Below are 22,972 nucleotides of genomic sequence, written 5' to 3'. Positions count from 1 at the left end.
TAAGACCAAGCCGGCAGCGTTTAAAATGTGGGGAACTAAACAATTAAAATTTAAATTAAAACTACAGTTGTTTTAATCCCACGAGTCTGAGTACCTAAGGAAATGATATATTTTGACCTAGGACTATACACATGCGTTTCCTTCAAACAGCCAATGTGTGGGTAAGGTTAATGATTTTTTCACTCCATCGCCATCAATATCAGATTTGTAGAAACAAATGTCAGTTTGTTAAAGTGGTTGTAAACTCTATACGACCACGTTTACCTACAGGCAAGCCCAGGGCCGATCCTCCCTATAGGCTCACTATGCAAGCCGCTTAGGGCCCCACAAAGCTGCAAAGGGCCCCCCAAATTACTAGAGACCCCGCCTGGTGAGAAGTAATTTTTGCCCCCTCATCCCGCTTCTAAACTCGCTGGCTGAGTCATTTATGACAGCAGAACACCCCCTCCCCCCGCTTCTCAACTTTCTTTAATGTGACGTGTCACTGTCGTCAGCGCCCCCCACCCCTCCTCATTTTTAATGTGCCATGTCATTTTGCTTAGGGCCCCAGGGAGGTCAGGATCGGCACTGGGCAAGCCTATATTAAGGCTTAACTGTAGGTGCTTATGCCGGTGTGCTTATGCCGATGTCTTTAGCGCATGCGCACTTTAGAAAGGGCACGATCTTGCCGTTTCTAAAGGGGTCATGCTGTGACTGGCGGCTCCCATACGCAACCACGGGAGTGACGTGACTGTCCAGAGTTGCGTGACAGAGCCGGAGTTTGTGGCCCGGGAAAGAAGAGGGCTGAAGATGGACACTTCCGCCAGTGGGGACATCGCAGGCTTCGTTTTCAGGTAAGCGACACATAATGGGCGACTAATCGATGAATAGTAACCCATTATGCTTTACCTTTGCAGGGAAATAAAGAGGAAGTAAAACCCATCAGGGTCTACTTGCTGTTTAAGTGAAAAAAACAAACAAAACAAACCCAGTAGTGAATCACCACACTATTCATGGTATCCATTAATGGAAGCCTCCCTAACCAAAAACCAATCAATGCCACGTTTCTACTGACGATCTAAAGGTGCATTTCCCCCAAAACAGGGCAAACATATAAAATGGCAGTGCCGTATGCATTCTAATTATAAAATTATAAATAATGGTCTGCACCAATCATAATACAGGAAGTGCCTGTCACACAGGAATGGAGTAAAACTATGTAAGTAGCCTTGCTTTACAGAAACCAGGTAGAAATTACAGTACTATGAAAGAAAAACCCGTCTTTTTAGCTCTGTTACCACAATATGGCTGCTAATCTGTTAGTCCAGAAAAGGAGAATGTAAAAGATCACATATGGCAGCATCCCCTAACTCGAATTAGGTCTTTTAGGGTAAGATGACAGTGTCACTCTCTGCTCATCCATACGCTTGGCTTGTGCACGTTGAATAAGACTGAAGAAGTCTTCATCTGGGACGGTTGGACCTTTCTTTGGTGGAGGAGGAGGGGCGCAACGCTGATCATCCAATCGGGAACCCTGAAACAGCAATAAAAATGGTCACTGAATCAGCCCAGTATAAAACAAACAATTAGTCAGGTGTATTTACCACATTTATTTTTCATTAAAATGCATACGTATTTCCAGAAGGGGGGGGGGGTTATGGGTCTTACTGAAACCCTAAAAATGATGTGTGCTTTGAAGACAGAAGCTTCTAGAACAGTGGTTCTCAACCTGGGGGTCGAATGAGGATTTGCCAGGGGTCACCGAATCCTGGTCTGTTCCTGAAGACTCCATCACTCTCCCAGCCTTTTTGCTATCCCTGGAGCCTGTGGCCACCCAGCTGGGCTGTTCCTGGAACCCGCAGCCGCCTCTTCGGAGGCGCCATTCAGTTCATGGCATGGCTGGGGGGCAGAGACTAGAGGTCAGCTGACTGGTGAGGAAAGTGAAGTGGGAGGGGCTGGAGGTGACCCTATCTCCCGATTTCGGTATAGGTGTCACTGCTATGAGACACCACAAAGTCGGAAACACAGTGAAGCCATAGGCACAGTGAGTGACACTACCTGTGATTAGAGTTGCTATTAAAAGGACTCAGGGAGCGCTAAATATCTGCGGGTTAGGGGCGCAAATTACGTCTTGGAACCCATTCTATAAAAATTATTTTACTGTTAGGGGTCCCCACAACATGGGAAATGTTATCAAGGGGTCACGCCACTAGAACGTTGAGAACCACTGTTCTAGAATATTATTTTGGATTCCCTATAAAAAACAGAAATTGGTTTTCTGATGTGGCTACATAAAAATAAAAAAAACACACAAGAATTTGGCTTTATCCTACTCAATTAAAATCCATAGCATAAACAGGGGTGGGCCAGGGACACCAAGACTGGAGAGGAAAGAGTTAGATGATGCTGTCAGGTCCTCTAAGCATACAATAAGGTGGTCTTTATCCAACTTGCTGCAGTTTTAAAATGAATACTTTTACACAGTTCACAGTGCTGTGAAATCGGAGAAAGCTATTTAAAGTGGTTGTAAAGTCAGAAGGTTCTTTATCTTAATGAATTCTATGCATTAGGATAAAAAGCCTTCTGTGTGCAGCAGCCCCCCTAATACTTACCGGAGCCCCATCTCTGTCCAGCGATGTTAACGAGTGTCTCGGCCGCCCGGGACTCTCCCTCCAGATTGGCTCAGACACAGCAGTGGCACCATTGGCTCCCGCTGAACCGCAGCTCTGTGTCTGAATGGACACACTGAGCTGCAGCTCGGCTCAGGTGCTCCCATAGCAAGCTACTTGCTGTGGGGGACCTCAACAGGGAGGGAGGGGCCAGGAGTACCGAAGAGGGACCAGAGAAGAGGAGGATCTAGGCTGCTCTGTGCAAATCCACTACAGAGTAACAGGCAAGCATAACTTGTTTATTTTATAGGGGAGGGGAGACACTTTACAATAGCTTTAGATATAGGAGAGAAAAGTCTTTACAACTATGAAAGACTGGAGGATTGGTTCACACCAGAGTACAGTAGTGGAAAAGCATGTTGTGCACGCCTTTCACACACAGTGCTTAAAATGCACTGCCTTTGCAACCTGCTGCTGAGGCCAATGTAATGTTAACAGCACCCTAAATGCAGAGAATTTGCGGTCACCAAATTGCATGGTACTACAGTTAAAACAAGAGAATGCGTTCCGGTGCAATTTCAGCCCATTCAAATGGATTGGTTGCAAAATTGCACCGCACAGGAATCACATAGGAATGTGTGCCGTGTTCCTGTGCAATACTGGAGTGAACTGGCCCTGAAGTTCAGCTTTGAATACATCTTTTACACCTATAAACAGGGCGCTTAAAGCTGTGATCTGCAGAAACACAATTTGACAGCATACCAAAGCGTCACACTGTCAGAGATTATCATTTGCAACAGTTTGAATAGAAGCAACAACATCTGACGTAATCAGCTTCTGCTTCCAGAAAGACATCAACATCCAAAGATCACCACCAGTCTTGTGACACACACGTCTTTCTCCCCTCCACATATTTATAGTCTCCTCACCTGACATTTTACCAGCATGTCAAAGAAATCTTCATCCGGCTCCCGGTTTTCACTGGCCATCAGGTGACTCAGAACAGAATGACTATGTTTCTGGTTGATCCGCAAACCAGGCAGATTGCTAAAACTGGCTCTCTGATCATCCAGCCGACGGCTCTGAGAACTGGCGAGGAGATCCAAGAACTCATCAGTGCGAGGAGAAACAACCGATGCAGAGAGAGCTAAGGAGTGAAAACACATAATCCGTTAAAATTCAGAAAACATCAGTCATACCAACAGTACTCTAGCATTTCGTACTATTGGGTTATTTGGATTTGATATGGTTTGTGTCAAGCTGCAGCTGCTGTGTGTACTGTAATATATTGTAGTAGCATCAGCTATACACAGTGAGAGGCAACTTGCAGTCTGCTGCTGGAGCAAAATCAATTAGGCCTGAATGCTTCTCCGTCATTCAGAAGCCTCGTATTTTTATAAAAGAATATATGGCTTCCTCCGATTGGCCGAAATTAAAAGCACAAAATCATTCGCTACCTCTCCATCTTGAGCCAATCGGATTCATTGATGAAAAGAAAAGTCTTCTCCTGAATGCCAGAGAAGCAACCAGCCCAACTTAATTTAGTTCCTGCGGCAGATGGAAAAGTTGCCTGTACTGCTGCAGAACACAGCGCCTCATTGTCTGTAGCTGTTGCTACTACAATATAGTACAGCGCACAGTTGTTGCAAAAATTAGAAAAAGCTTGTTTGGGCAAAAAAAAAAGAAGTATATAAAAAGTTAAACGTGGAACTCTATACACACCATACAGTATATCATACTAAATTATATTAGGAACTGACAGGTATTAATTTGAGAGCTTAAAATCTATTTAGCGACCCCTACAGGTTGACCCCTTCACTGCCAGTGTAATTTTTACAGTAATCAGTGCATTTTTATAGCACTGTTCGGTGTAAAAATTACAATGGTCCCAAAATAGTGTAAAAAAGTGTCCGATGTGTCCGCCATAATGCCATAAAACTATCCCCTATTTTGTAAACGCTATAACTTTCACGCAAACCAATCAAATGCTTATTGCGTTTTTTTTTTTACCAAAAATATGTAGAAGAGTACGTATCAGCCTAAACTGAGGGGGGAAAATTTGAGGTTTTTTTTATATATTTTTGGGGGATATTTATTATAGGAGAAAGTAAAAAATTGATATTTTTTTCCAAAATTGTCGCTCTATTTTTGTTTATAGCCCAAAAAATAAAAACCGCAGTGTTGATCAAATACCACCAAAAGAAAGCTCTATATGTGGGAAAAGAAGGACGCCAATTTTGTTTGGGAGCCAAGTCGCATGACCGCGCAATTGTCAGTTAAAGAGACGCAGTGCTGAATCGCAAAAAGGGGCAAGGTCCTTTAGCTGCATAATGGTCCGGGCTTAAGTGGTTAAAGGGGTTGTAAAGGTAAATGTTTTTTCACCTTTCCAATCACAGGGTGGGGAGAAGACCTATAAGTGAAATTAAAATTACAACAAATATATGCCCTCCAAGACAGGACTGGGCTGTGTGGCAGAGCAGTGTAAATCACAAGACTAGATGGACAGAAATACAAATCCTTTAGGTAGGTGAAACCGCTCATATATGCATTTTACTATTGTATACAGCTGCTTGCCTGGCATTCAGCTTTAAGAATATGCCTGCACCACACAAAAGCAGAAATGCAGTACATCTGGCTTTTCCAGCAAAAGTCATACATTTTTATAGACATGTTTTCCCATTCATGAATAACAAATGTGTGACATACATTTTCTCATGGATTTTGGAGGGGTGGAACATGTGGCTGCAGGAACACTCAATATGTTTTTGCCCTGTAAGCTGCACCGCTGGTCATCCATCCTGTTGCTTTGAAACCGACTCAATAGATCAAAAAAGCCTTCATCTCCTATGCTGTCTGCAACCGCTGTTTTCTAAAGACACAGAGAGAAAAAAAAAAAATGAATAGGATTTAAAAACCAGTTCAATGGTCAAAATTACTGTGCATAACCAAAAGAGAAGCGCAACCCTATGGCAACCTCAGTTCAAAGTGAGAGCTTAAAGTGGTAGTATACTCTGTACCACCACTTTAACCTACAGGTAAGCCTATAATAAGGCTTACCTGTAGGAAACAGGTTTAGGAGATTTCCCCCCCCCCGCAATGATCCTCGGCAAAAGGGTCGGCAGCCGCCGGAGAAAAGTCTCCCGCGCGCATGCGCGGGAGTGACGACATCGCTGCTCCAGCCAATCGCATAGCTGGAGCGGCGATACCCGGATGACATGCCAAGGAAAGATGACATCTCCCTTGGCGTGGACCAGGCAAGTTCCTCTCACCTCGCTCCAAGGTAAGTATTTAATAATCAGCTAGTATGCAGTGCATACTAGCTGATTATGGCTTTTGCTTTTCAGGTTTAAAAAATAACAAAAAAATATGACAGCGGGTATACAACCGCTTTAAATAGTTAAATTTACAAAGCAGCACAAAACCAAAAAGGGAAGACTGAACACCCTTCTGGATCAGAGAAGCTTTTTTCATCTATAGGCCATGGATTTGCGCATACAGAAATAAAAAGGAAACATTCTGAAGTATAGGGGTCTTCTGAATAAGCTCTCTACGTCTGAGGGGAACTTTCTTCCCAGTCTTTATACACATGGCCAATTGTTGCCATTTAGGTGACACTACTACATGTCAAGGTAGCCATAGGGGTTACCCAAAAGTGTTTTTAGTTTAAAATAGAATAGGAAAGGATTAGAATCCGGTCAGGTTTGTATTGCTGGCTGGGAATTACACACTAAGCTATATGCATTGGGAAAAGGAAAGCCAGCCAATCCTTGGAATTATCTAAAATGTTGCATTTGTACTTCATTCAAAAAAAGACTTTGAAAAAGGGAATTATCCTTCAGCCTATGAATCCACGCTTAGCCCAAATAGCCAGATATGAACACATCTTAACCCCTTTGCCACCAGGTCCGTACGTCATACAGATCCAACAGCGGGGGGATGGGTAATCACACACAATCCCAGTGGCTGCAGCTACCGGGATTGTGTGTGAAACCGACAGGCAGATTCCAACCTGTCGGGTGAGAGCATTAGATCACCGTGCACATTGGAGTGAGAGCAATAATGCCAACACAAGACCTCCTCCGTAACACCAAACTGATACCTATAGGGGGCTTTTGAAGCGTGAACTAAAGAAGAAAAAAAAAAAAAAAAAGGTTGGAAAAAGGGAATAGAGAAATCACATTTGGAAATGAAGAGGCTGCACACCCCGAAAAACAGCAATATGGAAAAGTTCCCCCAATGTTTTTTTAGCAGCAAAGTTTGACGCCATTTCACAGGCACTATAGAACTTCTAATAAAGAATTACCACATAATGTACCCCAAGATCAAGGTACAATGGTGAATGAGTTAAAAAATTCAAAACAAGACAATATAAGCAGCTGCATACCATAAGTAACTTGTACAACAATAATGCACATCGAGTAGACTCGGGGTTTGCACAGCATAAACAAGAGAGTGCTGTCCCTGCCACAGAATCAGAAGTCACAGGTCTTGTTTATGCAGTTATGAAATGGGAAATTTTAAAGGCTGGTAACTTCAGGTCATTAGACACTGGCAAATCATTTGAGGACATGCCCCCTGGGTATTCCCCCCCCCCCCCCCATCTACCTTACTGCACTCCGCGAGTTTTGTAGTCTGCAATGCAAAATAACCAAGCAATAGAAGGGGAGGGGGGGGGCTGTGTGGTGTACTGTAACCCACAATATGAAACTTCTTTGAATATTGGAAAGTCAAATATTTACAGTATATTAATCGTACAATATAGGGCACAGGCTGGTTATTCACAGACCCTGGGACGTCCCCAAGCAAAGAATCAGAAGGGTGGGCAACAAGGCAAACACAGTTGTGCCAACAGGCTCAACAATAACAAGGGTCAAGAAGAACGTTGCTTCCAAAAGCTTCATCCACAGAGACTTTAACAGGCGCTTAATGTTGGAATGCTTAGGAAACACCCATAGCTCTGGTGGAGCAAGTAAATAAGTGCTGGAGGTGTCTTATCCTTTAGAGCGTAAGCTTTTAAGGTGAATTAACTGATCCAGCTGGCAACAAGGACTTTGAAGCGGGTGACCCTTACAAGTCCACATTTCTTACAGAAGCTTTTACTTTTAGATTGCTCTTCATTGTAAGTTATTTTGGGAAGCTTAAAGTGTTACTAAACCCAGGACCCTGCATTCACTATATCTGGTCTCCCACAGTACACAGAACATGCAATGATTTAATAGAAAAAGGGCAAACAAAAGGCACATGCACAAGAAGCACCCAAGTTGCACATATGATCCACCAAATATTTGCACATGGGGATAAAAAAAAGCCTATGATCGTGTCCATCAATAAACCTGCCAGACTTTTGCGACATTAGAATGCAACCTCTTCTTCTATTGTAGTGTGTAAGAGGGCTGGACAGATTAAAGAATAAATAAAAAGCTATTGAAGGAAATCATTTCCCTGAGAGAAGAGATCCATCACCTTAGGACACTTGCAAAAAACAGAGCCTCTCACAGAGTGGGTAAAGGTTATAGGTCTAGCAAAGCTTTGAGATATACTGTAATATATATATATATATATATATATAATCTCCATCTACACACATTATGTTAGCGCTCACAAGAGCGGATCTTATGCAAGTTTACCTCCAACTGTTCGATCAGTTATAGCAAATATAGATATAGTTATAGATTATGGGCCATATTCTGAGTAAAGTTACGATGGAGTATCTCAGGATACTCCATCGTATCTCTTTTTTGGCCAGTGTATCTATGCGAGTGATTCTTAGAATCATTTTCGCATAGATACGCCGAAGATCCGACATGTGTAAGTCACTTACACTGTCGGATCTTAAATGTAATTACTCCGCCGGCCGCTAGGTGGCGTTTACGTTCAGGTCTCATTTGTTTATGCAAATGAGCCCGATACGCCGATTCCCGAACGAATTTGCGTCGCGTAACCGTCGCTTATGTCGTTTGCGTAGGCGTAAGGTTACCCCTGCTATATGAGAGGTAACCTTACGCCAGTCCCACGTAGGCCATGTTAAGTATGGCGTCGGGTCCGCGTCGTGTTTTCCCGTCGTGTACGTCGTTTTACTAAGTCGTTCTTGAATACGACTTTACGTCAATGACGCACACGTCGGCGTCATTGACGTTTTACACCGAGAACTGGAGCATGCGCACTGGGCTATTTTAAGCCCCGCGCATGCGCAGTTCGTTAGAATCGGGGGCACGCTTAATTTAAATAGAAGCCGCCCCCTCGGATAAACGCAGGGATATGCCGGGCCAATTACACTCCGCCGCCCCAAACTACGGAGCAAGTGTTTGGGGAATACAGCACTTGCTCCTGTAGGTTGGGGCGGCGGAGTGTAAATGGCTTACGCGCCGCCCGCCTACTTTCTTCAAGAATATGGCCCTATGTACTTGGCCCTTGGCATTGAGAGCGAATTGCTCATAAAATACCAACTACTAGCACATAATATGCCTTTTTACATTAAAAGTAGTTCTAATTGAATGCAATTTATAACAGAAACCAGTAAAAGGTTGACATAAAAAGCGCACACATACTACTGGCTTTTACAAATGTTTTCAGTATTAAGCTGTAAGAAGAAGTGCAGGGTGCAATACAAACCCGCTGAGCGTTTGCCATCTTTCTGTTGGCATCAGACGAATTGCTGGTGTCCTGTAGTACTTTTGCAGTACTGTTCTTATACTTTTTGCCTTTCAGTCTATTCACAAACATAAGTTTAGCAGATGGCTTAGACAAAAGAGACTTCTGTTTTGCAAGTATTTCAGTGTTCCAGTTCTGCACCTAAAAAAAAAAAAAAAAAGTTTGAAGAAATGTTTTATTTGTGTATCAATATGCATTTCATTTTGTTCATGGGTAGTTCTTTTGCTAGGCTCTCCTCTCCTTATGGTTCTATGGAGAGTCCAGCAGGGGTTGTGTGGTAACACTGCTTGATGTGACAAAGACACTGTTACAAACTTGGGGCTGAATGTTTTAACAAACTGGCAGGTAAGTGAACCTGCTGGCATCCACCTAAAGCTGGTTTAAATTTTGTGGTTACTTTAGCACAGGTGTAGGCAACCTCAGCACTACAGCGGTTTTGAAACTACAAATCCCATCATGCCCATCACGGAGAGTGCAAAATCTGGTGCAACTCTTCATAAAACCAATCAGGCTTTAGCCCAGGTTCACACTGATGCGGGTTAGAAATGGTGCGAGTTTGGCTGAACTCACACCATTTCAAACCGGCAATGCAGTCCGACTTCGGGGGAGATTTGACAGACATCTGTGCAGGTTCATGCACAATAAAATCATTTTTATTGAATATATATTTTCGTTTTCTGTGTGTGGCACCACAAAAATCCCCCTTCCCACGCTTTTCCAAACTCTACCTAGTATTGTTTTCTTTTTATCAGGATGGTGGGCAAATTTGCCTGTTGGCTTTTTTTATATGTAGACTTACACTATCGTTTTATTCCATTTTTTTTTCTGTTGGTTTGAAATAAAATTGTGTCTTTTAAACCCAACTATGCAACGGGAAGGGACGTCACTCATAGACTTACTATGGGGCTTGCATTGATGGCTGCTTCTCCAGCACACCTCTACACACTGAAGCCGCCCGTCACTGACAGCTCAGCCTGGGACCAGAGCGGGACCTGGGACCAGGTTCGTATAGCGATTTTTTCTTTACAGGGATAGATAGGTTAGGCTTAAAACGCGTCTGACAGTACGTTTAGAGATAAGTAGGTTTTACCTTTACTTCCACTTTAATATCTTAACACTGCCAAGGTATCATGTAAGCATGAAAGTATGGGGCCAACACCTACAAAAACCTATATTAGTTAAAAAGACATCTATGGCCCGGATTCACATACATTGGCGCATATTTATGCCGGCGTAGCGTATCCAATATACGCTACGCCGACGTTGCGCAGAGAGGCAAGCACCAAATTCATAAAGCACTTGCCTCCCAAACTGCGCTGGGTTCCCTCGGCGTAAGCCGCCGTAGGTGGAAGTGGGCGTGAGCCATGCTAATGAGGCGTGACCCCATGCAAATGATGGGCCGAGTGCCATCCAAGTACTGCATGCGCCGTCCCGTGGACGTATCCCAGTGCGCATGCTCACAATCATGTCGGAACTACTCCCTAAGATACGACGGATCACTGCCTACGACGTGAGCGTAACCTACGCCCAGCCCTATTCACGTACTACGTAAACAACGTAAAATACGACGTCTGTGTTCCCTGGTCCATACCTTTGCATGGGTTGCGCCTCATATATGGGGAATAACTTTACGCCGGACGTACGACTTACGCAAACCGCGTATATTATGCGCCGGGCGCAAGTACATTCGTGAATCGGCGTATCTCTCTCATTTGCATATGTGCATAGAAAATCAATGGGAGCGGCAAATGCGCCCAGCGTAAATATGCGCCCACGATACGACGGCATAGGCAAGTTATGTCGGTCGTAGGAAGCCTATTTTTAGGCGTATCTTAGTGTGTGGGTCGGCGCATAGATACGACGGTGCACATTTGTACTTACGTCGGCGTATCTTGAGATACGTCGGCGTAAGTGCTTTGTGAATCCGGGCCTATGTTTTCATGTTAAGCCTATGTTTTTTTTTTACAAAAATACAGCTGCATGTCAGATGCAGCACAAGAAAAAAAGAAAACGTTAGCTTTATTACCTTATCTGGCGTTAGCTTCACAAGTTCCAAATTTTCCATACTGTGACGCCTGCTTAACCGAGACCGTGCACCTTTAAAAACAAACATAAAATGATCAATAATGATGCTATCAGTAATGTTTCGGTACGATAAAAAAAAAAAATCAAAAAAATTAAAAGAAAGAAGTGGATAATTTCCTGTAAAGGTACAATGAACCTTAACCACTTAAGGACCGGACCAATACGCAGCTAAATGACCCAAGGGGTTTTTACAATTCGGCACTGCGTCGCTTTAACAGACAATTGCGCGGTCGTGCGACGTGGCTCCCGAACAAACTTGGCGTCCTTTTTCCCCCCACAAATAGAGCTTTCTTTTGGTGGTATTTGATCACCTCTGCGGTTTTTATTTTTTGCGCTATAAACAAAAATAGAGCGACAATTTTGAAAAAAAAATCAATATTTTTTACTTTTTGCTATAATAAATATCCCCCAAAAACATATCTAAAAATTTTTTTTTTCCTCAGTTTAGGCCGATACGTATTCGTTTACCTATTTTTGGTAAAAAAAAAAAAAAATCGCAATATGCGTTTATCCGTTGGTTTGCGCAAAATTTATAGCGTTTACAAATAGGGGATAGTTTTATTGCATTTTTATTAATTTTTTTTTTTTTTTTACTACTAATGGCGGCGATCAGCGATTTTTTTCGTGACTGCGACATTATGACGGACACTTCGGACAATTTTGACACATTTTTGGGACCATTGTCATTTTCACAGCAAAAAATGCATTTAAATTGCATTGTTTATTGTGAAAATGACAGTTGCAGTTTGGGAGTTAACCACAGGGGGCGCTGTAGGAGTTAGTGTTCACTTTGTGTGTGTTTACAACTTTAGGGGGGTGTGGCTGTAGGACTGACGTCATCGATCGAGTCTCCCTTATATAAGGGATCACTCGATCGATGCAGACGCCACAGTGAAGCACGGGGAAGCCGTGTTTACATACGTCTCTCCCCGTTCTTCAGCTCCGGGGAGCGATCGCGACGGAGCGGCTATAAACGAATAGCCGCGCCGTCGTCCCGGATTGCTCCCCGAGGGAACCCGACCGCTGCAAGTACCGGGGGGGGGTCCCTATCGGACCCACGTCTAGGCAGGCACGTACAGGTACGTTGATGTGCCTGTCCGTGCCATTCTGCCAAAGTATATGTACATGAGGCGGTCGGGAAGTGGTTAAAAAAAAAAAAAAAAAAAAATTTAACGTTTAAAAGTAAAATGCATGCCTAGGATCTCATCAAGGTGCCTGGTAAAGTTTTTTTTTTAGCAAATATCTGCTTAAAAAGGTCTTTCTGAACTGGTTTAACTTAACTAAAAAAAAGGCACACATTCTCTGACTTTATGACCAAAGCATCCTTACTATTTATCAAAGCACCTTCAGGTAGGTGGGGATTTTTCTCAAAGTTATTAACCTAATAAATCCACCACATGGTACCTTCTCTTGTGAAGTACTTCTATATTTAAAACTGTAAAATGGCAAACAGGTTTAATGAAGCAAAGTTCACCCTAAACTGACAATTAATTTTGGCCACCCAAGCCTAACCCCAAGCCTAACCCCTGATGTAATAATCTTGATTAGGTCACCAAAGAGAAAAAATAAATAAATGATAAAGTCAATTAAAGTCTAATGAAAAAGAGGGAAAAAAAGAAAAGAAAAAAAACACACACACACAATTTTGCTTCAGCAGAGCTAAAGAAAAATGTCTCCAACCTCTTAGGCCAAAAAAAAATAAAAAAAATATTGCAAGTTGGGTAGGGGATGGTTTGGGTGTTCTAGCTTAAAAACGTTTCTATTTGCCAGTACCCCAACCTAGATAGTCCATGGTTCTTTCTACTGGGAATTTTGTGGGGTCACCCCTAGTTACTCCTTGCTTTGATCCAATTTAGGATGATGGTACCCCTATAATCTTCTAAATATGTACACAACTAGAGGCTTACATGCTGCTACTATAGGCGGCAGTGTAACCCAACTGTGTCCCTTAACCACTTGAAGACCCCTTCACACCGATATACGTCGGCAGAAGGGCACGCCGGTGCACTCGCGACCTAGTCCTGAGCTCCGTGACCGTGCGACCCGATTGCCGCCGGTGTCCCGTGATCGGGTCACAGGAGCTGAAGAACGGGGAGAGGCGAGTATAAACAAACCTTCCCCGTTCTTCTCTGTGGCTTGAAACTGATCGTCTGTTTCCCGTCATAGGGAACGACGATCAGTGACATCACACGTCCAGCCACGCCCCCTACAGCAAGAAACACAGGACAGGACACACTTAACCCCTTTAGTGCCCCCTATTTGTTAACCCCTTCACTGCCATGGTCATTTTCACAGAAATCAGTGCATTTTTATAGCACTTTTCATTGTGAAAATGACAATGGTCCCAAAAATGTGTCGAAAGTGTCCGATGTGCCCACCATAATGTTGCAGTCACGGGATAGTTGGGGATATTTATTATAGCAAAAAGTAAAAAATATTGCATTTTTTTTTTTTTAATTGTCGCTCTATTTTTGTTTATAGCGCAAAAAATAAAAACCGCAGGAGGTGATCAAATACCACCAAAAGAAAGCTCTATTTGTGGGGAAAAAAGGATGCCAAATTTTGTTTGGGAGCCACGTCGCACGACCGCGCAATTGTCAGTTAAACCGATGCAGTGCCGAATCGCAAAAAGCGGCCAGGTCCTTTACCTGCATAATGGTCCAGGTCTTAAGTGGTTAATAGACAATGGAGAAATGTACTAATTTCATCAATACACGACGAAGGAAATTAATATTTACGCAATTTAATGTGTGGAGATTCTCAAATCCTTTTGTAAATCAACCTCAATGTGTTCTTACCAAGGGAACTGGTGTCCACATCCTGCACTTCAGACAATACTGAAGTATTCGTGCTGTAGCTAAGCCCCAGTACCATCTGTAGGTCAGACAGGTTCAGCTGGGCTGTCAGTTCCCCGTTTCGATCTCCTAACTGTTGGAAAAAAAATGATATAGTAAAAACATTATACAATGTGTTGTAGGCACTAACATACCAAATGGCAGGCAAAATAATATGAAATGTGATAAAAAGTGGGTCTCCACTTTAGGTCAGACCAAGCATAGTCACAGCATACAATGAAGATCAGTTGTTTGCATATCCCCAATGCTGCAAGCTTAAATCCCAATATTTAAAACATGGGACTTTGCACAAAAGCGGTTTGATATTTGGCCCATATCCAGACATGTAACCCATGGCCATATACATTATAAACAGACTGCACAATTTCAATACCAATTTTGTTTAGGGCCCAGGTCAATAGGCTTTGGGTTTGTGCTGATGGCATTAGTTTGACATGCGTCTCAGATTATTCAAAATTCAAGGGCAGGTTTATTTGACCTGTAGCTGACCTAATCTGACCTGGCCAGTACGGGAGCTAGATTAAGAAGATCTGAATCTCCCTGCTCATTATAGTCATACGCATCGAGGCCCATGGGTAAGACCGCGTTTATAAGCATTTTCTAATAATAATAAAAATAATAATAATAATAAACTTAACCTGTTGCAATCAGGGTTTGCATATCTATAGTCTTGTACAAGATCGCAAACCTCCTTTATAAAGATCCAACACAGGCCCTTAGCTTTACAAAATGTAATGTTAGGGCCTACCAAAATGTAGCCCTTGTGCTACATAGTTGTTGGTACAGTAGGCTTTAAAAAAAAAAAAATTATTTTACCTCTCTTGATATTTCCAGATGCCTCTCTGCAAAGTGCACAGCTTGGTCATGGTTACCTAAGGCAGTGTAAGCATTCCCCAGGCTCCAGCAAGCCCGCCCTTCTCCCACTCTGCAAAACAAACATACAATTTTGCAACAACCATTTCTACATTTTACAAAACATATCTGGTAATATTAAAAGGAAATTTCGTGGCTGCATTTGACCAGCTTTGGACACAGTGGAGTTAAATTACTAAAGGCAGACTGCACTTTGCAAGTACAGTTGCATTAATCTTCCTTTGTAAGGAATACCCAATTACATTTTCTAAGTGAAGCTTAACCACATCAGGTGCAGGGTGGGGGGGGGGGGGGAATTTTTGTGTGTATGTCACCAATACAAAAGTGTTCATGTCAGACAGGCTGCGATGTTGACACCCAAAAAGGCTTGCCAGATGTAAACAGAAGAGGAGAAATACGTGGTGCCAATGACCACATGACCATGGCTTAAGGCAAGTGAAATTAACATTTAAATAGGTGCCCCCCTTTTAAATTCAGTAAGAGGGTGGTGTAAAAGGGGGAGGGGGGGTAATGTAATCCCAGAGATGAGCTTTAGGCTAAATCTTATGTTGCTCAAACAAACTGAAACACCCCATTTGGGGTTTCAGAGGTGGTGGAGTAGCTTGACGCACATTATATACCCTCCAGGACTTAGACAGGTTGGGTGCCCCTGATTTAAAGGAAGTATTACATTGCAGCTCAATAGACCCAACTACTTGATTTCCACCTCATCGAGAGAGAGGAGAGAGGAGAGGAGAGAGATCTATTTAATATTTATTGGGGGGGGGGGGGGTCGACCTTTTTTAGGGCCAATACCAATTGTTCAGCCGCCTTTTAGGTCGATAGCCGATATCCGGTGCCAATATTCTGTACATCACTGTCACCCATATGCCGCTTGTCACTACTTCTGGCAGCCTTCTGCGTCTGAGCGGGTAAGCTTCCACATGCGGGCGTGCAAAAGATGGCGCAACTATCTCTCTGCTCGCCCGCGGCTGCAGCTGTCAAGAGCAGCCTTTGCAGCCCTGCTATAGGGGTAGAACAGCAGTGAGAGATGTCCTCTCTCTGCTGCCCACCACACTGCTGGCAGAGACTGCAGCGAGTGTCACGCGGGGACAGGGGGGAGGTGGTCTGACCAATACAGATTTGAAAAATGGGAATATTGCCCTCAATAAAAATCGGTCGACTATTATACAACATATATACATACAGTTGTGATCATAAGTTTACATACCCTGGCAGGATTTACGATTTCTTGGCCATTTTACTAAAAAAATACGAATGATAAACACAAAAACTTTTCTTTCGCTCATGGTTAGTGTTTGGCTGAAGTCATTTATTATCATTAAACTGTGTTTACTCTTTTTAAAATCATAAGGGCTCTTTCACACGTCCGTTCCGTTCGTCCGTTTTTTGGACGTCCGTTAACGGACCGCAATGCTTCCCTATGGGCTAGCGTCCGTTAGCGGATGAGCATCCGCTAACATCCGTTAGCATCCGTCTGCGTTCAGTTCCATTTTTTTGGACGGAAGAAAACCCTATTTTTCTTCCGTCTAAAAAACGGAACGGACGAAAAACGGACGTTAACGGATGATCCGTTCCGCTAACATCCGTTTTTCTATGTAAAAAGCCCCAAAAAAAAAACGGATGGAAAAACTGATGCAAAAACTGATGCAAAAGCTGATGAAAAACTGATGAAAAACTGACGAAAAACTGACGAAAAACTGACGAAAAACTGATGGAAAAACGGATCAACTGATGAAAAAAAAACGGATCTGAAAAACTGAACGGACGTGTGAAAGAGCCCTAAGTCAGCAGGGAGTGTGACTTTAAAAAGAGTAAACACAGTTGATTGATAATATATGGCCTGAGTGAGAAACTTATATAGCGCAACACATGCAAACTGAATCGCCTCTGGGCCTCAGCCAACACTAAACATGAGTAAAAGAAAAATTTGTGTCATCATTCATATTCTCTGAAAGTGGCCAAGAAATCCAATTCTTATAAGCACAACACACATATTATATATATATTATACATACATACATACACACACACACACATCAGTGTGTGTGTGTGTATATATACACATATACACACACACATTATATATATATATATATATATATATATATATATATATATATATATATATATATATATATATATACACACACACACACACACACACACATATATATGTATATGTGTGTGTATATTTATATATATATATATATCAATCAGTGTGTGTGTGTGTATATATATATATATATATATATATATATATATATATATATATATATATATATATATATATATATATATATATATATATATATATATATATATATATATATATATCTATATCAGTGTGTGTATGTATATATGTATGTATGTATGTATGTATTTATGTACACACACACACAACTTTATGGTATTACTGTAATGGTAGCCTTTCCATTCTTTTTTATCCATTCGGATATATAGGTGGAATTGATCGGTACTGTTAGGGGTCAGAGTTGGAATTCACTTTAATACCATTTCTGGTAAGGGTGGGTCTCGCCTTACCAAACCATTTGGCTGTTAATTAAAAGTTTTATTTGCATTTGTCACAAAGCCACCTAAAAGGTAAAGCACCATCCATTACTAAAGTGTTTTTGAACCTGTGACTCACTTGAGTGCTGGTGAAGGCCATCACAGAAACACCTAAAGATAACCACTCCTGTGCTCCTCAATAAACCCTTTACAAGAAGCTTCTGTTTGTCCCACTCCCTCACACAGGTGACAGTCAAACAAGTACATGTCAACACATGCAATGTAAAGATATCTTTTACTGCACATAATAAGAGACAAATACTAATAGGTTCTTCTGAAGATGGCTTGTTACATGGGGGGACACCCACACATAGCTGCTCCCTGCGGCTTACTGTGAATCCCTCTGACTAAGGCATGAACCGATGACATTTAAAGCGGAAGAGATACAATGTCACATACGTAATTGTAATGCTCACCTGTCACTTAGTTCCTTAGCAATGACCAGATGTTTCAGATGATAATCAATAGCCTTCTCGAAGTCTTGAAGTAAGGTGTATGTATTGCCCAGGCTGTAACAGCTCTGGGCTTCCACAGCCCTGTCCTTCAGCTGACGGGCCAGCTGCAATGTGCGCCTGCAGAAACAATGCAGACTCATGAGATCAGTACAGCTCAGAAAAACTGCATTAAGTTATTACTGCTCTGCCAACACACAACTGATCTACCTACATCTTTAATATGGCTATAAAGCCCTCACTTTACAAGGAAATCAATGACTATAGCTTCTAAAATTGAAGATCTATTGTGCAGCATGTTTCCAAGAAGAGAATGACACATGAAAAATAACATAGAATAAGGCTTGCCTATAGGCAGTGGAAATATCTCCTAAATGTGCACCGTTTAGGAGATATTTCACCTGTAGTGCGCCGATGATGTAATAGGCGCACGCGCTGGGAAGAAACGGACCTCCGTGCCGTTTCTTCCCTAGCGTGTGCCGTTATTGACGGCTCCCACTCGCATGCGCAGGAGTGACGCAATGTGGCTCCAGCCAATCACGGAGCCGGAGTCCGCAGCCCCAGAATGAAGAGGGGAGAAAATGGATGCGGCGTTTACAGGGGACGGCGTGGGCTTCGTTTGCAGGCAAGTGACACATAATGGGCTAGTATGCGATGCACACTAGCCCATTATGCTTTTCATTTGCAGGGTTTGCAGCTCCTGCCCTTTTTGAGCGACAAGCTCTGCACAATGCAGATTGCCACGATTGCAGAGCAATTTTTTTGGTGCCATTAACCACTTAAGGACCCCTTCACGCCGATATGCGTCGGCAGAATGGCATGGCTGGGCACAATCACGTACCTGTACGTGTCTCTTTAAGCCCAGCCGTGGGGTCGCCAGCGCGCGCATGCGACCCGGTCCGAAGCTCCGTGACCGTGCCTGCGGGACCCGATCGTCGCCGGTGTCCCGCGATCGGTCATCGGAGCTGAAGAACGGGGAGAGGTGTGTGTAAACACATCTTCCCCGTTCTTCACAGTGGCAGTGTCATTGATCATCTGTTCCCTGATATAGGGAAAGACAATCAATGACATCACACGTCCAGCCCCGTCCCCCTACATTTAGAAACACATATGAGGTCACACTTAACCCCTTCAGCGCCCCCTAGTGCTTAACTCCTAAACTGCAATTGTCATTTTCACAGTAAACAATGCATTTTTATAGTACTTTTTGCTGTGAATATGACAATGGTCCCAAAAATGTGTCAAAATTGTCCGATGTGTCCGCCATAATGTCGCAGTCACAAAGAAAAGAAAAAAAAAAAGAAAAAAAAACGCTGATCGCCGCCATTAGTAGTAGTAAAAAAATAAAAATAAAAATTATTATTAATAAAAATGCAATAAAAACTATCCCCTATTTTGTAAACGCTATAAATTTTGCGCAAACCAAAATCGATAAACGTTTATTGCGATATTTTTTTTTACCAAAAATAGGTAAAAGAATACGTATCGGCCTAAACCGAGGATATATATATATATATATATATATATTTTTTTTTTTTTTTTTTGGGAGATATTTATTATAGCAAAAAGTAAAAAAATATTGAATTTTTTTCAAAATTGTCGCTCTATTTTTGTTTATAGCGCAAAAATAAAAAAACCGCAGAGGTGATCAAATACCACCAGAAGAAAACTCTATTTGTGGGGAGAAAAAAAAAAACGGGCCAGTGAGACGACAATTTTGTTTGGGAGCCACGTCGCACAACCGCGCAATTGTCACTTAAAGCGACGCAGTGCCGAATCGCAAAAAGGGGCAAGGTCCTTAACCTGCATAATGGTCCGGGTCTTAAGTGGTTAAAAATGAATGCCACCTGAACAAGTGTGTTGCAATTTGTCAGTTATACAGAGCGCTTTGGGATCGCAGGCAGAATTACAGCGATTCTGCCCACGATTGCAAACACTCAGGTGTGAAGAGCTTTAACGAAAGTATATAAATTAAAGCGGTGGTTCCCCCTTAAAAACAACTTTTTTTTATTCCACTGCCCCCCCACATTACAATCGAATTAAGGCTCTTATTTTTTTTTTTTGCTGCTGTACATACCTTGATACAGCATATTCACCCGTGCATCCGGGTTGAGAGTCCCGCGGGAGTGGGCGTTCCTCACATGCTGTTGATTGACGTTTTGGCCAAAAACGAGCTCTCCCCCTGTCGCGTAAGCCGCGTCACGGTTGGTCGAAAGGAGCCGAACGGCGAGTCGGCGCTATACTGCGCATGCGCATCGCCGTTCGGCTCCTTTCGCCAATCGTGACGCGGCTTACGCGACGGGGGGAGAGCTCGTTTTTGGCCAAAACGTCAATCAACAGCATGTGAGGAACGCCCACTCCCGCGGGACTCGCAACCCGGATGCACGGGTGAATATGCTGTATCAAGGTATGTACAGCAGCAAAAAAAAAAATAAGAGCCTTAATTCGATTGTAATGTGGGGGGGCAGTGGAATAAAAAAAAGTTGTTTTTAAGGGGGAACCACCGCTTTAAAGTGGGGAGGGGGTTGAAAGATATATATGGTAAAGAGGCATTTCCTACTTGTAGTACTCCGCTGCCATTTCAAATTCACCAAGGAAGATAAATGCATTTCCAAGATTGCTGTAAGCTCTTCTTTCGGCAGACCGGTCACCAAATTCCTTAGCAATAAGAAGTCGCTGTAAGGGAAAACATTTTATTACCTCAAGCACTAACATTTAAAAATCACAAGAATATATGTTCAATAAACAAACATGCCGACAAAAATACTGTAAAATGAAAAAGAAAGAACCTGAACAGAAATGTACTATACCTGCTCATGGGATACGACAGCATTTTGGAAATTTCCTAGCAGATAGTGTGTGTTCCCAAGGTTGCCATATGCCCGTCCCTGCGCTGCTCTGTCTCCTAATTCCGTTACAATGAATAAATTTGCTCTGTTTGTGAAGAGGAGAAAACATTATATTTTTGCAAGCACAAATGTATACAAAATGCGATATAAATAAAATGCATCAATTATTTTCTTCAGCTATATGCAGTCACAGATAACATCTACAAATGCATTCATTGATTGGATATTTTAACCCATTTACACAGTCAATTATTTGAGGTTTAGAAAACGTAGGTAGGCCCCATTCACATCTCGATTTGGGAGAATGGGCAAAATTGCTGCAATTCTGCCCGCAATCCCAAATTTTGTGGCAATCGCAGCACAATGCGCTACATCACTTGAGTGCTGGTATCCTTCAATGACACCCCAAAAGTGATGCGACTCTGCTACAATGATTGGGAAAGGTTTGTTACCCGTAAAAGGAGTTTCTTTTTCAAGCGACAAATGCGCAGATGGCAGCCCATTCAGCAGAATCGTGTGAAAAATCGCAATGTCAATATCCTTAGTGACTGAGAACGCAACTCTACAAATGCATATTGTTGAATCATAGAACACCCTTGTAACGGTCACCACCGTTTACGACCTTCCATCCCATCCAAGACAGCTTATCGACACTCCAACCAACAGGCAGACCCAATCGATTCCATAAGAATTCCCTCAATAAACGAGACACACAGCTCTGGTTGAGGTTCAAAACAGGGAATCAATCTTTATTATCTGCACATGGTAATACATTTCTCTTCAAAATACATCCCTCCCACCCTTGGGAAACAGGGTGGGTTAAATTGTCCAATGACAATGGTGATACAGGTCAGGTGTGTTCAAACTTCTCCTTCAGTAAACAGTCTTAGCAGGGGAGGGGGGTTTGCTGGAGTGATTCCCCCCCTTTCCTCACAGCAAGACACTTTAACATCCCATAATAGGTATTCAGACCGTCTACCAAGCTCCAATCCACATAGCAGACTTAATTACCACAATAGACAATGGAATGCAATCACACCCCACCCCTTTCATCACAGCAAGCTTACTAGTATACATCAGCCAACACACAATATATATATATATATATACACAATATCTGACCGCATTAAATGTGACTAGCACAGACCATAGTGGGGTTCTCATTCACCCTGTGCCCCTAAAGTCACTCCTGTTACAACCCTCACAACTGAATTTGTGTGGCTACTATGCCAAGCAGGTGAATGTGCTAGATTTTTTAAAATATGTATTATCAAATATGGATTTAACTTGATAAATAAAAGCCATGTGAGCGCCTCCATCTAAACCTCCTGTGTTGGTGTGTATTTATGTAAAATATGCTGCTTAAAAAGGTTATTGTACACAGACCACTTTCTGATGTACAACTAAAAGGCTCCTGTCCTACAGTCTTAAAGCGGAGTTCCGGCCACAATTTCACTTTTTAAATATAAATACCCCTGTAATACACAAGCTTAATGTATTCTAGTAAAGTTAGTCTGTAAACTAAGGTCCGTTTTGTTAGGTTGTTACAGCATTTAGACACTTTATAAAATAGAAATTGACTGGGGCCATCTTAAGTGTGGGCATCATGAAGCCAGACTGTATGACTTCCTGGATTTCAGCCTTGCAGATCTCGCACATGCTCAGTGCTGCACAAGCAGTGTAATAGGTTTCAGATCAGGTTTCAGCACCTGTACTGTCCAAGTCACATGATTCTTCGAGACTGGGGAGTGCACAGACTCCTGGAAAGTTACACCCACTACATTCCCAGGAGTCTGTGCGGTGTAGGTTAGGAAGCTTAAGCACCTAGGTGCAGGAAGAGGGAAGATGAACTATTCTGCCTAGCAACAACACTTTGAAGGCATCTAAAAAAAAAATTATTTTCTTAAAGGACTAATGACATTTTTTTAAAACTACTGATGTAATGTTATATTTATGGGTGGAACTCCACTTTAATAAGTAACAAATCCAGTTATTACATTCATGGGAAAAAGAAAGTGCACCCCATAAAAATTGGGACCGTCTACAGA

General features: G+C 42.4%; 1 protein-coding gene across 4 annotated transcripts in view; it reads right to left on the bottom strand.

Annotated features, from left to right (window-relative positions):
- Positions 1–526: 526 nt before the first annotated feature.
- The window catches only part of GPSM2 (G protein signaling modulator 2), a 70,630-nt gene continuing 48,184 nt past the window's right edge, over positions 527–22,972 (bottom strand). For all 4 annotated transcript variants that reach the window (XM_040359849.1, XM_040359852.1, XM_040359850.1 and 1 more), the window contains 10 exons: positions 20,886–21,009; positions 20,636–20,751; positions 18,040–18,195; positions 14,996–15,104; positions 14,123–14,252; positions 11,266–11,336; positions 9,201–9,380; positions 5,295–5,457; positions 3,518–3,735; positions 527–1,513 (listed from right to left, as the gene is read on the bottom strand). In XM_040359849.1, coding sequence (XP_040215783.1) covers positions 1,346–1,513; positions 3,518–3,735; positions 5,295–5,457; positions 9,201–9,380; positions 11,266–11,336; positions 14,123–14,252; positions 14,996–15,104; positions 18,040–18,195; positions 20,636–20,751; positions 20,886–21,009 — 1,435 coding nt within the window. In that variant the 3' untranslated portion in view covers positions 527–1,345. The remainder of the gene's footprint in view (positions 1,514–3,517; positions 3,736–5,294; positions 5,458–9,200; positions 9,381–11,265; positions 11,337–14,122; positions 14,253–14,995; positions 15,105–18,039; positions 18,196–20,635; positions 20,752–20,885; positions 21,010–22,972) is intronic.

Source organism: Rana temporaria, chromosome 7 (assembly GCF_905171775.1).
Source record: "Rana temporaria chromosome 7, aRanTem1.1, whole genome shotgun sequence".
In the NCBI taxonomy this organism is placed as follows: Eukaryota; Metazoa; Chordata; class Amphibia; order Anura; family Ranidae; genus Rana; species Rana temporaria.
This window is presented reverse-complemented; position numbering and strand designations above follow the sequence as displayed.